The 17,414-nt window shown below is 38.7% G+C and overlaps 1 protein-coding gene across 1 annotated transcript; it reads left to right on the top strand.

The window, feature by feature from the left end:
* The first annotated feature begins 5,324 nt into the window (after positions 1-5,324).
* On the top strand, positions 5,325-16,422 carry LOC133993629 (probable basic-leucine zipper transcription factor Q). The gene is made up of 6 exons (XM_062432615.1): positions 5,325-5,373; positions 5,715-6,059; positions 12,760-12,803; positions 14,206-14,314; positions 14,695-14,719; positions 15,729-16,422. Exons 1-6 carry the CDS (start codon positions 5,325-5,327, stop codon positions 15,970-15,972), a joined length of 816 nt encoding a protein of 271 aa, XP_062288599.1. The 3' UTR covers positions 15,973-16,422.
* Positions 16,423-17,414: the final 992 nt, after the last annotated feature.

The following is a 17,414-nucleotide window of genomic DNA, read 5'->3' as shown; positions in this document are numbered from 1 at the left end:
GTGGTCAGTCGACCGTGATGGAGGTCATGTCAAGATCAAGATTCAAGATTTCTATTGTCATTTCACACACATGCATTTACATACACAGGCTGAAACGGAAAGTTGTTTTTCACCAGCTCTTTGCAGTGCATTAGAGAAAAAGGGGTAGTAAAAAAAAACTATGTTAAAAACATTCAAACATGTAATAAAGTTAATAAAATAAAAGATAAAGTATAAAATAAAATAATTTGTTCCATCAGTCAGACCTTACTAAAGTGCTACACAAAACAATTGTCTTTGCCAAATGGCTAGCTGTCAGCCTGGGGGGGGGGGTTGGATATGAGTGTGTGTGTGGGGAGGGGGCGCAGTCGATTCACCAGCCTCACAGCTTTTGAGAAGAAGCTGTTCAGTATTCTGGATGTTCTGCTGTAGATGCTCCTGTACCTCTTCCTAGAAGGCAGGAGGGAGAACAGTCCATGAGAGGGGTGATGAGGGTCCTGAATGATGGAGGCAGCTCTGTGGATGCAGCGCTGCTTGTAGATCTCCATCAGGGAAGGTAGAGGGGCACCAATGATTTTGCTCGCTGTTTTCACAATCCTGTTGAGCTGCTGTTGTTCGTAAGCCCTGCAGCTCCCAAACCAGGAAGTGAAGCTGTATGTAAGGATGCTTTAGATGGTGCCCCTGCAGAAGGTGGTGAGATGAGGAGTGGGGAGACCTGTCTTTCTGAACCTCCGGAGGGGGAGGAGACGCCTCTGGGCTTTTTTGACGACTGTTGTGGTGTTAGTGGAGAAGGTCAGATCCTCAGCCAGACGGACTCCCAGGAACTTGTGATCAGTTGCAAGGGTTAGGGTTTTGTTTTTTCAGGTTTAAATAATGGACAAAAACAACTTAATAAGACAGATTCTTTCTACAGTGGTCATATTTTCAGTCTCTGAGAGTAGTTCTGTGTAAGGCAGACGCTACTGAGCATGTTCAGGAACTCTCCAGTTTAATCCAGTATATCAGTGTTTAACTTGATTCTTTATTCATGTTTTTATTCCTGATGTTTTTCTGTCTCTGCAGGGAGAAGATGGAACCAACATAAAATGTAAGTTTCATTTATGACTTATTCTGATTGGCTAACTTTGACTTCTTCTATTTTTTAATACGTCAACTTTTTTTCATCGTAATGTTTCTCTGATGATAAATCACGACTCAGCAGAGACTTCATTAGTCAGCAGGTCTCAGAGTCTCTGAGGCCTCATGAAGTCTCACCTGGAAACATCTGACACCTTCACATCCTCACTGTGTTATCACCTTCATCACATTCACACGACTCAGTGAAGCTGTGAAGTGTTCAAATTGAAACTCAGCGATGAAAAGAACCACAAACCACACAACTCATTTCTGTGCAGCGACCAAAACTTCATATTTAAATATTTTCTCTTAAGTTCCCGCCCATCCCCCGATATTAATAAAACAAATGTTCAAGTGGATGAAGTATTCAGATCCTTTACTTCAGTAAAAATACCGATACAGCAAAGTAAAACTACTCTGAGCTTGATGTAATTAAAATATTACAGTAAAAGTAGTGGTTTGGTTCCTCTGACTGATTATTAATTATTAATCGACTAATTGGAAGCCAAACTTATCGTCTCTAGTTTTAAACAACCTGATTTGAAAGTTTCTGATAAATTGAGCATGTTGAAGCTGGAGAGTTTTTTTCTTTCAGCAGAAACAGAAACTGATGGACGGAGACTAAAACGTTGAGAGGAAACCTCTGAGGTTTCTCTGCTGACTGATAACACTCACTGAGCGCTCACGATGTTCGGACTCGTCCTGCAGCTGACGTGACACACACGTCTTTTTAATGTCACATCGTAAATGTTAAATTCAGAAGTGAGGGTAGCTCAGGGTGTGTTAGTGTGAGCTCAAACCACAGTGTGTTCATAACCAACCAGCAAAAAGCAACAAGACCAGTAAGTGACAGAAAAACTCATGAATACAACAGTACAGGATGTTTGTATCCTTCCAGTGATTCTTGGATCATTACAGGAAATACTGACAACAAACAAAGTCCTGAATAACTGAACTGATGATGAATCATGTGACTCTGTTTGTCTCTCAGCCCTCAGCAGCAGCAGCAGCAGCAGCAGGAGCAGCAGGAGGAGCAGCAGCAGCAGCAGGAGGAGGAGGAGGAGGAGCAGCAGACCAACACTTCGGTCTGGTTCAGGTGTAATTCGTCAGCTCTGGAGCTCCACCGTCGAGGTTCTGCGGTGAGGAACATCTACCAGACCGACTGCTACAGTGAAGCCGTGTACGAGGTCTGTCCCTGGGGCGTGAGAGGAAGACGAGCTGCAGACGAATAACACAAAGTGACAGCAGGAATCAGTTGTGAGACGGACCTGAACCTTCACAACAAACCAGACTCTGAAGCTTCAAGACTGCAGAGAAACCAACTACGAGTCCCAGAGGGCTTTGCTGCAAGAAACATCCAATCAGACAGCGTCCACGTCATGTGATGATGGAGGATGTTGATGACCTGTAAGTGTTCAGGGAGGAATTCCAGGTAGGAGGTTCAACAAACTCTGAGTCTAACCATTAACTGTGAGATGGGAAACTCTGAGTATCCGGTTCCAGAACAGCTGATCTGAATTAGTTCAATCAACTCTGAGTATGTTAACCTCGAGTTAAGAGCGTGCACGACCGCTATAAAAAGCCATCATCATCAATGGAGCCCCGATACCTTGATTCACCATGGCAACTACTGAGAAAACAAGTTAGCGTTACATCACCTCACTGGAACTGGAGCTCCCCCTGCAGGCCTGTGGTGAATATGAACATATATTTCACTAAAAGTGAAACCACTGCAGACGCTAAGGAGAGAGAAGCAGCTGCTGAGTCAATGCTTAAGTTTTAATGCACCACTCCACAGACTTAACTTACCTCACTTAAAATTCTAGCATATAAGTGAAAAAGTGGTGTAACGTATTTGGAAGCAGCTAAAAATGAAATACAAAAACATAATTCAGAAAAATAAGGCACATGTTTCTGGGCTATGATTGTACCTCGCTTTGATTTTATTCATAGTTGACGTATTAAACAAAGTAAATATTAATTCAGTGGCTATTTCAACATGTAGTAATTTAAACCTCCAACAGAAAGCTGTTTAACACATATGTCCTCTTGTCTAATATCCTGCTTAGTAGATTAACATTTTACACTATTTTAACTAAGAATAAGAAACATTTGAGCTTTACTCTGCCAACAAAAGAAGGCAGTGGACCGCAAACAGGTGGAGGTCTACCAGCACCTCTGACAGAAGCTGAGGAGCCCTGAGCATGTATATATATATAGAGAGAGAAAATGTTAAGAAATGATTGAGTGTAATGAATTCATCTGGGAATGAGCCCTGAAAATCATCTCCCAACGTAAGGCATTGCGAATTAATTCTGCCTCGATATCTATTGATGTGTAGAAGAGGAGCACAGAGCTGTTTAAATGTTTAAATGAGCAGAGCTGTGTTGTGATGTTTCTGCCACTAGATGGAGACAAACAGCAGCTGCTTTAATATTTATAGCAGAAAATAACTCGTCACTGTTAACATGAAGACATGAGAGATAAGAACACATTCTCAACTTTTATTCATTATTTACAGATTTATAAAAGAGTTGATACATTAATGTTTAACAAATATTACACACAGAAAGATTTAAATGCTGAGCTGATACAATAAAAAGCAGAAGCTCATTTTCTTTCAATATTAACACACAAACACATAAAAGCAAATAAACATAGATGGCAGCGACTGAGGTTTGATGTGATATTGAATTAAACCCAATGTTAGTAAAAAATGATTTATTTCTACATTTCTACACATCTACATTTATTTATGTTCATATTTTGCTGTAGTTCTGCTCTCTGACCAGCAGGTGGAGACACTGACTGCAGGATTACACTGTTGTAGAGAAGTTTGTTACTGAAGGCAGCCAACAGGAAGCCTTATTCTTGGTTCATAAAACCCTTGGACTGAAAGTGGGACTGTCACCTAAAACACCTTTAAGACAAAATTAACTCATACCAATGACTCTAAACAACAAAACCCTGGATTCATGGCATCATAAAGGAATCAACACTTTGAGGACTGCTTCAACAAGGGACTTCTCATGCCATTTGAACACCTGAAGAGGAAATATGACTTGTCCAATCAAACCTTTTTCTGTTATCTCCAATAAAGATCCTTTCTGAGAGCTAATTTGGGTCCCGAATTGATTTTGCCTATCCTGAATGATGTTGAGAAATTGCTTCTTAAGGGGGATGCTTATTATATTGCCTATTGTTGAATGAAGGCCCAAAACCAGGTCTGCATAAATCTGGAAACGAAATGGGAATCAGATCTTAATGTTATAATTAATGAACAACTCTGGACAGATCTATGTCAGAACAGCCTGTCAGCTACTATTAACACCCGGTATACATTGATTAACTATAATATTCTACATCAATTATACCTTACCTCAGAAAAATTACATTCATTCAAAGCCAGCCTGTCAGAAATGTGCTTTAAATGTACTATTGAAATTGGCTCTTTCTTGCGCTGCACCTGGCTATGTACCAAAGTGAGGCCTTTCTGGCATGAAATCTGCTCCACTTTAACCAGGATCACAGGAGTTAATATTCCACTGGACCCTGAACTCTGTCTATTGGGGAACTTTACAAGTATTTGTGGTTCTCTAAATAATGCACAACTTAAATTCTTGGAAATGGCTTTTTGTGTGGCCAAGAAGTGCATTGCAGTTTCCTGGAAGTCTGATATCCCTGTTGACAGGTGATCTATGGAGACGAACAGCTGCATCCCTTTGGAAAAAATCACATACAGTCTCAGAAACCAATACAACATGTTTTTGAACATTTGGAAATCATATTTAAACTACATAGGTTACACCAAGTTATCTTGTGTATTGACTTTGTGCACTAACCAGTTTTTTCTTCTCTTTTGCTTTTTTTTGCTTTTTCTCTTTTATGCTCTTTTATTTTCTTTTTAGGGTGGGGGTTGTGTGTTCTTATTACCATGTTCTGTTCTGTTTGTATATATGTCTGTTTGGGCATAGACACCTTTTAATAAAACAGTAGTGAGACAGGAAATCATGGGAGAGAAGGGGGGAGAGAAGGGGGAGGGGGGGTTTGCCATGCAGCAAAGATCCTAACCACTCGACTACCTGCACCAGGAAGTCTTATTCTGACCAATTGTTTTAGCACTCTGCTAAAAACAGGAACATCAGACCAAACCACAGCAGCCTGAACTGATGAAAACTTTTATCAGCTTTAAAACAGTCAGTTAGTCAGTTAGTCAGTTTGTCATCATGATGACGGTCAGACGCTTCAACTCTCTGCTGCTGCTCGCTCTGCTCACAGGTATCTGCTCTTTATATTCACTTTACATCATCAACACTTTACACAGGAGATAATACAATAAGTCATAATGTTAATAAACTTTATTTAGACAGTTTTGCATGTTTCATACACAAAGTGCAGCTCAGAATAATCAGCAAGTTAAAAAGAAAACAGACAATTTAAACAGTTAATATATTAAGAGTCTCTTCAGGATGTGATGAAAACCAACATGATCTGTTTATCATCAGATCTTTAAGTGAAGACGCAGCATTTAGATTTTAGTTGCTGACTGGAAGGATCTGAAACACAAAGTTGAAGCTGTTTAAGTCATTAATAGACTCTGTTTGTCTTTCTGTCTTCAGTCAGTGGATCCAGCAGCAGGAAGGTTGTTGGTCGAGCAGGTGAGGACGTCACTCTGCCCTGTAAATATAACTTCAAGAATAACAAAACAACAGCAGTTTTTTGGCGTCGATCCCTATCACTTACAAGCTGGGGCAAAGATATCATCTCCACAGACGGATATAAAGTGATAGAAACGACCAGAGCTTCCAGCAGGTATCAGTTACTGGGACGACTGGAGGATGGAGATGTTTCTCTGACGATCCTGAAGACCCCAGAGGAAGATGCTGGACGGTACGAATGCAGAGTGGAGATACCTGGTTGGTTCAATGATGTAAAACATCACATCGATCTGACCATTGAGAAAGGTAATAAATGGTTTTATAAAATAATAAAGTTTTTGCAGGAAGTTACTTTAAGGACGAAGGTGAAGCTTCAGAGATTCATAAACTTATGTTCAGTGTTCAGAGGTTTGATGTTTGATTTGGATCAGGAGAATTCAGTTAAAATTCACTGAGGTCTAATTTGACCTTTGAGAAAGGTAAGAAATCATAAAAAATGTGAGATCCAAAAACTCCAGGACTGACAACGACTTGAAACCCATTACCATAGTTACTGTAATCTGATAAAGGCCTTATGTAATGTATTATATATGGATATTTTGCTCTTTAACTTTAGTCAACTTGTAAAGTCCTTGTTTAATGTGTCTAATTAGTTTCGCTCACTGAAGCTTAAATTGAAAACGACTCTTCAGTTTGTGTTGAAGGACACTCAGAAGTGTTGAATGAGCTTCTATAAATGAGCCTGAAGACTCTGTTTTAATGCTGTCGTTCATCATCTGTGATGTTAAAACTTCACATTTCCACAGTCAGAGAAATAATAAGTGCGTCCTGGTTTTAGTTCAGTTGTAAAGTCAGAGCGTCTCTCCTGATTGGCTGAAGAGTCGATGACATCAGACAGTAGAGACGCTGGTACTCGTCTGTTTAAACTTCACTGCATTTAACACCTGAGCTGAGAGCATCAGAGTCACAAACACAGTCGCTCTGTCCTCTGTTTGCACCTCAGTTAATACAGACATTACTGATGTTACTGATGTTAATGAGTTCTGTTAATGTGACTCTGATTTCTGTTTCAGCTCCGTCGACCTCGTCAACATCAACCACAGAAACAACTGAACAGACGACAAACACATCAGGTACGACTCCAACACACACTAAACATGCACTCTGAGTGGAAAATAAAATGTCTTCATCATTAACCTTTAAACCAGAATCTCTGGTAAAACATCCAGACCTTTTTTTTCTTGAGCTTCATGATGACATCATCTGTTTCCTCATCCTGCAGGTCAGGTGACCGCTACAACTTCCTCAACCAGCATCGACTCTGAGGTGAGATAAAGATTTCATGTGTTAAAGGACAAGATGAAGCTGTGAAAACATTTCTGTGGTTTATTCACTTCTGTCATAAACTTCACACAAAGTTGTACAACAAGCTGAATTAGAGGCTGGACGAGATAAAGGAGATGCAATTCTGACAAAGACAGTTAGTTTGTATAATTTATTTTAATTAATCAAAAGTTATTTGTGGATGTGATAAAAGCTGCTGTAGGTGTAATGGACAGCTGTCCTGATGAAGCAGCAGGCTTTGAATATTCACACTAATAAAGTAACATTTGGTGGGAATTAGTAGATTCAATCAAAGAAGTCGATTTTTAATCCTTTATACTGATGCTTTAGTCAGAAGAATTAATAAAAATGAGACTACTGCTATGTAACTTGTACATTTGATGTCTAAAATATGAATTTGTCACAGATTTCAGTTGTATTTAAAGCTGTTTCTGACAGTTTGTGTATTTTGTTTTACAGCAGCAGCAGCAGCAGGATGAGAAAAGGAAGAAGCAGACAGATATCATCATTCTCGTTTGCGTTCTGCTCGTGTTGATCGCCTTGGTCACAGCAGGCGTCGCCGTTAACAGTAAGTTTTGTTTTTAACAACCAACAGAAACAGAGAGGGAAGTTCAACACTGACTCTGCTGTGAGAGAATGTGGAAGCTGTGGTCAGTCAGCCATGATGGAGGTCATGTGATCTGTTGCCAGGCAGTGAGATATAAAAGAGATGATTAGTATTGATTGACTATTTTCAGCCTTTCAGATCTCAATATAGGACAAAAACAACTTAATAAGACAGATTCATTTTACAGTGATCATGTTTTCAGTCTCTGAGAGTAGTTCTGTGTAAGGCAGACGCTACTGAGCATGTGCAGGAACTCTCCAGTTTAATCCAGTATATCAGTGTTTAACTTGATTCTTTATTAATGTTTTTATTCCTGATGTTTTTGTGTCTCTGCAGGGAGAAGATGGAACCAACATAAAATGTAAGTTTCATTCATCACTCACTCTGATTGGTGAACTTTAACATCTTTAAATTGAAAAATCTGCATCATAAACCTGGATTAGAGTCCAGTAAAAGATCTGATGTGATGTGTTGTGTAGGAGTTTGTGGTAAATAAAAAGTCGTTATGTTTCTCTGATGATAAATCATGAGTCAGCAGAGACTTCATTAGTCAGCAGGTCTCAGAGTCTCTGAGGCCTCATGAAGTCTCACCTGGAAACATCTGACACCTTCACATCATCGCTGTGTTATCACCTTCATCACATTCACACGACTCAGTGAAGCTGTGAAGTGTTCAAACTGAAACTCAGCGATGAAAAAAAACAAACCACAGAACTTATTTCTGTTCAGCGACCAAAACATCATACTTAAATATTTTCTCTTAAGTTCCCACCCATCCCCCGATATTAATAAAATGAATGTTCAAGTGGAGGAAGTATTCAGATCCTATACTTTAGTAAACATACTGATACAGCAATGCTTGATGTAGTTAAAGTATTACAGTAAAAGTAGTGGTTTGGTCTCTGACTGATTATTAATTATTAATCGACACGTCTTTTTAATGTCACATCGTAAATGTTAAATACAGAAGTGAGGGTAGCTCAGGGTGTGTTAGTGTGAGCTCAAACCACAGTGTGTTCATAACCAACCAGCATAAAGCAACAAGACCAGTAAGTGAGAGAAAAACTTATGAATACAACAGCACAGGATGTTTGTATCCTTCCAGTGATTCATGGATCATTACAGGAAATACTGACACCAAACAAAGTCCTCAATAACTGAACTGATGATGAATCATGTGACTGTGTTTGTCTCTCAGCCCTCAGCAGCAGGAGCAGCAGGAGCAGCAGCAGGAGCAGCAGCAGCAGCAGCAGGAGCAGCAGGAGGAGCCGGAGCTGATGTACAGTTTGATTCAGTTAAGCTCTGACCCGCCAGCTGTGGAGCTCCAAAATCAAGGTCCTGCAGTGGAGAACATGTACCAGATCGACAAAGATGGTGGCGGCAACAGTGACTGTGTGTACGAGGTCTGTCCCTGAGGTGTGAGAGGACGACGACAGACGGCGTCCACGTCATGTGATGATGGAGGATGTTGTTGACCTGCAGGCATTCAGTTCATGAAGACGACTGCTTTGTTTTTATATTTAATTTAATATCACATCAAACTACTTTTCATGTGTTTGTGTTAATATTTAAAGAAAATGAGCTTCTGCTTTTTATTGTATCAGCTCAGCATTTAAATCTTTCTGTGTGTAATATTTGTTAAACATTAATGTATCAACTCTTTTATAAATCTGTAAATAATGAATAAAAGTTGAGAATGTGTTCTTATCTCTCGTCTTCATGTTAACAGTGACGAGTTATTTTCTGCTATAAATATTAAAGCAGCTGCTGTTTGTCTCCATCTAGTGGCAGAAACATCACAACACAGCTCTGCTCATTTAATCATTTAAACAGCTCTGTGCTCCTCTTCTACACATCAAAACATAATCATAATAAACTTTATCTATATAGAATGTTTCAATACAAATGAAACTGTTTGTACACCAGAAACCTTTTAAAGTTGATACAACAAATATTACACACAGAAAGATTTAAATGCTGATACAAATAAAAGCAGCAGATCATTTTCATTATTGCATAGCCAATAATGACTTGAACTTCACTCTCATTTACATCGTCTTTTATCTGTTTTGTTTCTTATTGTTTTGTTTATTTATTGTACGGTGTCCTCGAGTGCCCAGAGAGGCGCCTTAAAATAAAATGTATTATTATTATTATTATTATTAAATATTAAAACACAAACACATAAAAAGTAGTTTGGTATGATATTAAATCAAACCCAATGTTAGTAATAAATAAATGTGTTTATTTCTACATTTCTATACATCTACATGTGTTTGTCATATTCTGCTGTAGTTCTGCTCTCTGACCACCAGGTGGCGACACTGACTGCAGGATTACACTGTTGTAGAGCAGTTTGGTTTGTTTTGATCAGTGATTTTAACACATTAACAGAGATGAAAAGTAACTAAGTACATTTACTCAAGTACTGTATTTAAGTACACTTTGAGGTACTTGTACTTTACTGTAGTACAGTTTGAGGTACTTGTAATTTACTGCAGTATTTCCATTAAAGTAGTACTGCAGCAGTGTTACCAAACTTAGTATCCCCGTCTGTCATGTTGGGGCCAGCCAATGAAATGTAAGTTCTGTATGTATGTAGGTTTAATTCCCTCTATGTTTATCTCCTTTACTGTCTGACAGTTAATCAGTTTGATGTTTGTCTGTAATTTCAGACAAAATGTAACCAAGAAACAGCCAAGATTACTGTTTTAGTGATTATTGATTATTTGCTTTTGTCCACATATATTTGTTATAAATTCATATATATTCAGTCCGATGTTCAGATAGAGGAAACAGCCGATACTGAAGGCAGCCAACAGGAAGTCTTGTGGTGAGCTAACTGTAAAAAGTGTCATCTGCCCAACGAGTGTTTAACACTCTGCTGAAAACAGGAACCAAACCACAGCAGCCTGTCCTGCACAGATAGATAATTAACTGATGAATAACTGCAAATATGATAATTAAAATCCAAAGTATGATTATAGGAGAGAGAACTTCATTACTTTACTTCACTGTTGTACTGAAGTTATTAAATTATTATTATTGAGATACAAATTCATTATTTAGGTTTTATACATCATCAACTCACATTGTTAATAAAAACTACTGATATGTAATTGTTTTGGGCTTAGTATCATAATTAATGAGTTAGTAAAGGAAAACTAAATGTTGGGCTTTAACTAACATTCACTGTCATAATCAGTCCATTGTGTTTTAACAGTGATCAGAGTGATTTTTTACAGTGTGCAGCAGCTGTGGTGACTCACAGCAGCTTTAAAACAGTCAGTTAGTCAGTTAGTCATCATGATGACGGTCAGACGCTTCAACTCTCTGCTGCTGCTCGCTCTGCTCACAGGTATCTGCTCTTTATATTCACTTTACATCATCAACACTTTACACAGGAGATAATACAATAAGTCATAATGTTAATAAACTTTATTTATACAGTTTTTCATGTTTCATTCACAAAGTGCAGCTCAGAATAATCAACAAGTTAAAAAGAAAACAGACAATTTAAACAGTTAAAATATTAAGAGTCTCTTCAGGATGTGATGAAAACCAACATGATCTGTTTATCATCAGATCTTTAAGTGAAGACGCAGAATTTAGATTTTAGTTGCTGACTGGAAGGATCTGAAACACAAAGTTGAAGCTGTTTAAGTCATTAACAGACTCTGTTTGTCTTTCTGTCTTCAGTCAGTGGATCCAGCAGCAGGAAGGTTGTTGGTCGAGCAGGTGAGGACGTCACTCTGCCCTGTAGATATAACATCAAGAGTAACAGAACAACGGCAGTCTGTTGGGGTCGAGGATCAATACCAACTTCAGGCTGCAACAACCAGATCATCTCCACGGACGGATATAAAGTGACAACCAGAGCTTCCAGCAGGTATCAGTTACTGGGACGACTGAAGGATGGAGATGTTTCTCTGACGATCCTGAACACCACAGAGGAAGATGCTGGACGGTACGGATGCAGAGTGCAGATAGCTGGGTGGTTCAATGATGAAAAACATCACATCGATCTGACCGTTAAGAAAGGTAAGAAATCACTAAAATGATCAGATTGTTTCTGACAGAATATTTGTGTGAGATAAACTCATGAACATAAACTTGAGGACTGTCCAAGACTTGAGACCCGTTACCATAGTTACAGTAAACTGATAACAGCTGCATGAGTCTCATGTTTTATCTGTACAGGCTGATTTATGGAAGGTTGCTCAACACTCAACACTTTACTTTCATGTTGCACCTGATGAATTTTGTCATGTTTTATTGTGCAATGTGATTGGACAGTGTCACTAACGTTGTCATGGAGATCGTAGTTTTCATTGAACTTCCTCATTGATATTTTGCTCTTTAACTTTAGTCAACTTGTAAAGTCCTTGTTTAATGTGTCTAATTAGTTTCGCTCACTGAAGCTTAAATTGAAACCCACTCTTCAGTTTGTGTTGAAGGACACTCAGAAGTGTTGAATGAGCTTCTATAAATGAGCCTGAAGACTCTGTTTTAATGCTGTCGTTCATCATCTGTGATGTTAAAACTTCACATTTCCACAGTCAGAGAAAGAAAAAGTGTGCATCCTGGTTTTAGTTCAGTTGTAATGTTAGAGCGTCTCTCCTGATTGGCTGAAGAGTCGATGACATCAGACAGTAAAGACTCTGGTACTCGTCTGTTTAAACTTCACTGCATTTAACACCTGAGCTGAGAGCATCAGAGTCACAAACACAGTCGCTGCCCTCTGTTTGCACCTCAGTTAATACAGACATTACTGATGTTACTGATGTTAATGAGTTCTGTTAATGTGACTCTGATTTCTGTTCCAGCTCCATCGACCTCATCAACACCAACCACAGAAACAACTGAACAGACTCTACAGACAGAACAGACGATAAACACATCAGGTACAACTCCAACACACACTAAACATGCACTCTGAGTGGAAAATAAAATGTCTTCAACATTAACCTTTAAACCAGAATCTCTGATATAACATCTGGACCTTTTTTTTTTCTTGAGCTTCATGATGACATCATCTGTTTCCTCGTCCTGCAGGTCAGGTGACTGCTACAACTTCCTCAACCAGCATCGACTCTGAGGTGAGATAAAGATTTCCTGTGTTAAAGGACAAGATGAAGCTTTGAAAACATTTCTGTGGTTTATTCACTTTTGTCATAAACTTCACACAAATGTCTACAAGAAGCTGCATTAGAGGCTGGACGAGATAAAGGAGATGAAATTCTGACAAAGACAGTTAGTTTGTATAATTTATTCTAATTTATTTGACGTGTTTTGTGGAGTTATGATGTGTTAAAGCACATCTTAGTAAAAACAGACTTTTATAGTTTATCTGGTATGTAGCCCATCTACTGAAGAGGTTGATTCCAATTCTTAACACAGTGTGTATATACTGTATATGTATATATATACATACATACATACATTATATGGACAGAAGTATTGGGACACACCTGTTAATCATTGATTTCAGGTGTTTTATAGTCACAGGTGTATAAAATAAAGCAGCTAGCCATGCAGTCCGTATTTACAGACATTAGTGAAAGAATGAGTCGTTCTGAAGAGCTCAGTGAATTCAGACATGGTGTCAGAGGATGAATCCTTTACAATAAGTCAGTTCATTACATTTCTTCCTGCTAGATATTCTACAGTCAGCTGTTAGTGGTTTTATTGAAGAGTGGAAGTGTTCAGGAACAACAGACCACCAGTTCAAACTTCCTCTTACATTAACATCAGCACAAACACTGAGCTGAGATGGAATGAGTTTCTATAACCAAGCAGCTGCATGAAAGCTTCACATCACCAAACACAATGCAGAGTGATGGATGGAGAGGTGTAAAGCTCGCTGCCACTGGACAAATCACGCTTCTCTGTCTGCAGTCTGATGGAGTCAGGACGTTACTGACTGACTGTAGAGTTTAGTGGAGGAGGGATAATGGTACGAGGATGTTTTTCAGGGTTCAGCTTCTTAGTTCCAGTGAAGGGAAATCTTAATGCTTCAGCATACCGAGATATTATGGACAATTCAATGCTTCCAGCTCGGTGGGAACAGTTTGGGAAGGCTCATTCTGTTCCAGCATGACTGTGCCCCAGTGCACAATGAAGCTCCATTAAGACATGACTGAACCCTGACCCCAACCTCATCCAACACCTTTGGGATGAACTAGAACAGAGATTATGATCCAGACCTTCTCGACCATCATCAGTGTCTGACCTCACAAACACTCTTCAGACACTCCAACATGTTGTAGAAAGCTTCCCAGAAGAGTGGAAGCTGTTATAGCTGCAGAGAGGAAACAGCTCCATATTAATACCTGTAGATTTAGAATGACATGTGATAAAAGCTCCTGTAGGTGTAATGGACAGCTGTCCTGATGATTCAGCAGGTTTTGAATAATCACATTAATAAAGTAACATTCAGTTGGAATTAGTAGATATTTAATTTAAGCTGTTTCTGACAGTTTGTGTGTTTTTGTTTTACAGCAGCAGCAGCAGGAGGATGAGAAAGGGAAGAAGCAGACAGATATCATCATTCTTGTTTGCGTTCTGATCATGTTGATCGCTTTGGTCGCAGCAGGCGTCGCTATTAACAGTAAGTTTTGTTTTTAACAACCAACAGAAACAGAGAGGGAAGTTCAACACTGACTCTGCTGTGGTTAAATCATGAGAGGAAGCTGTGGTCAGTCGGCCATGACGGAGGTCATGTGATCTGTTGCCAGGCAGTGAAACACAAAAGAGATGATTAGTATTGATTGACTATTTTCAGCCTTTCAGATCTCAATATAGGACAAAAACAACTTAATAAGACAGATTCATTTTACAGTGATCATGTTTTCAGTCTCTGAGAGTAGTTCTGTGTATGGCAGACGCTACTGAGCATGTGCAGAAACTCTCCAGTTTAATCCAGTATATCAGTGTTTAACTTGATTCTTTATTCATGTTTTTATTCCTGATGTTTTTGTGTCTCTGCAGGGAGAAGATGGAACCAACATAAAATGTAAGTTTAATTAATGACTCATCTGATCGGCTAACTTTAACTTCTTCTGTGTTTTAATACATCAACTTTTTTTCGCCGCTATATTTCTCTGATGATAAATCGTGACTCAGCAGAGACTTCATTAGTCAGCAGGTCTCAGAGTCTCTGAGGCCTAATGAAGTCTCACCTGGAAACATCTGACACCTTCACATCATCACTGTGTTATCACCTTCATCACATTCACACGACTCAGTGAAGCTGTGAAGTGTTCAAACTGAAACTCAGCGATGAAAAGAACCACAAACCACACAACTCATTTCTGTTCAGCGACCAAAACATCACACCTAAATATTTTCTCTTAAGTTCCCACCCATCCCACGTTATTAATAAAACAAATTTTCAGGTGGAGGGGGTATTCAGATCCTTTACTTCAGTGAAAATACTGTAAAACTACTCTGAGCTTGATGTAATTAAAGTATTACAGTAAAAGTAGTGGTTTGGTTCCTCTGACTGATTATTAATTATTAATCGACTAATTGGAAGCCAAACTTATCGTCTCTAGTTTTAAACAACCTGATTTGAAAGTTCCTGATAAATTGAGCATGTTGAAGCTGGAGAGTTTTTCTTCTTTCAGCAGAAACAGAAACTGATGGACGGAGACTAAAACGTTGAGAGGAAACCTCTGTGGTTTCTCTGCTGACTGATAACACTCACTGAGCGCTCAGGATGTTCGGACTCGTCCTGCAGCTGACGTGACACACACGTCTTTTTAATGTCACATCGTAAATGTTAAATTCAGAAGTGAGGGTAGTTCAGGGTGTGTTAGTGTGAGCTCAAACCACAGTGTGTTCATAACCAACCAGCATAAAGCAACAAGACCAGTAAGTGGGAGAAAAACTCATGAATACAACAGTACAGGATGTTTGTATCCTTCCAGTGATTCATGGATCATTACAGGAAATACTGACAACAAACAAAGTCCTGAATAACTGAACTGATGATGAATCATGTGAATCTGTTTGTCTCTCAGCCCTCAGCAGCAGCAGCAGCAGCAGCAGCAGCAGCAGCAACAGCAGCAGCAGCAGCAGCAGCAGCAGCAGCAGCAGCAGCAACAGCAGCAGGAGGAGCCGGAGCTGCATTACAGTGTAATTCAGTTCAACTCTGTCCCGCCGGCTGTGGAGCTCCAAAATCAAGGTACTGCGATAGAGAACATCTACCAGAACCACAGCACTGGTTATGCTGCTGGCAACAGCGACTGTGTTGACGAGGTCTGACTCTGAGGCGTGAGAGGAGAGAAACCAACTACGAGTCCCAGAGGGCTTTGCTGCAAGAAACATCCAATCAGAGAGCTTCAGACGGCGTCCACGTCATGTGATGATGGAGGATGTTGATGACCTGCAGGCGTTCAGGTCATGAAGACGACTGCTTGTTTTTATATTTAATTTAATATCACATCAAACTACTTTTTATGTGTTTGTGTTAATATTTAAAGAAAATGAGCTTCTGCTTTTTATTGTATCAGCTCAGCATTTAAATCTTTCTGTGTGTAATATTTGTTAAACATTAATGTATCAACTCTTTTATAAATCTGTAAATAATGAATAAAAGTTGAGAATGTGTTCTTATCTCTCATGTCTTCATGTTAACAGTGACGAGTTATTTTCTGCTATAAATATTAAAGCAGCTGCTGTTTGTCTCCATCTAGTGGCAGAAACATCACAACACAGCTCTGCTCATTTAAACATTTAAACAGCTCTGTGCTCCTCTTCTACACATCAACACATAATCATAATAAACTTTATCTATAGAGAATGTTTCAATACAAATGAAACTGTATGTACACCAGAAACTTTTTAAAGTTGATACAACAAATATTACACACAGAAAGATTTAAATGCTGATACAAATAAAAGCAGCAGGTCATTTTCATTATTGCACAGCCCACCTAACTTGAACTTCACTCACTTACATCGTCTTTTATCTGTTTTGTTTCTTATAGTTTTGTTTATTTATTTTACGGTGTCCTCGAGTGCCCAGAAAGCCGCCTTTAAAATAAAATTTATTATTATTAAATATTAAAACACAAACACATAAAAAGTAGTTTGGTGTGATATTAAATTATTTAGTAATAAATAAATGTGTTTATTTCTACATTTTTACACATCTACATGTGTTTGTCATGTTTTGCTGTAGTTCTGCTCTCTGACCACCAGGTGGCGACACTGACTGCAGGATTACACTGTTGTAGAGCAGTTTGGTTTGAATTGATCAGTGATTTTAACACATTAACAGTGATGAAAGTAACTAAGTACATTCACTCAAGTACTGTATTTAAGTATAGTCTGAGGTACTTGTACTTTACTATAGTACACTTTGAGGTACTTGTACTTTACTGCAGTACAGTTTGAGGTACTTGTACTTTACTGCAGTATTTCCATTAAAGTAGTACTGCAGCAGTGTTACCAAACTTAGTATCCCCGTCTGTCACGTTGGGGCCAGCCAATGAAATGTAAGTTCTGTATGTATGTAGGTTTAATTCCCTCTATGTTTATCTCCTCTACTGTCTGACTGTTAATCAGTTTGATGTTTGTTTGTAATTTCAGACAAAATGTAACCAAGAAACATCCAAGATTACTGTTTTAGTGATTATTGATTATTTACTTTTGTCCACATATATTTGTTATAAATTCATATATATTCAGTCTGATGTTCAGAT

This window comes from Scomber scombrus, chromosome 14 (assembly GCF_963691925.1).
Source record: "Scomber scombrus chromosome 14, fScoSco1.1, whole genome shotgun sequence".
Lineage (NCBI taxonomy): Eukaryota > Metazoa > Chordata > Actinopteri > Scombriformes > Scombridae > Scomber > Scomber scombrus.
Note: the sequence above shows the minus strand (reverse complement) of the source record. Positions and strands in the feature narration are given on the sequence as shown.

Bases quoted from the DNA above. Each gene is read 5' to 3' on its own strand.
- LOC133993629 (XM_062432615.1), top strand. From the start codon at position 5,325: ATGACGGTCAGACGCTTCAACTCTCTGCTGCTGCTCGCTCTGCTCACA. The intron at 12,804-14,205 runs GTGAGATAAAGA...TTTGTTTTACAG, and splicing joins CAACCAGCATCGACTCTGAG to CAGCAGCAGCAGGAGGATGA. The intron at 14,315-14,694 runs GTAAGTTTTGTT...GTGTCTCTGCAG, and splicing joins AGCAGGCGTCGCTATTAACA to GGAGAAGATGGAACCAACAT.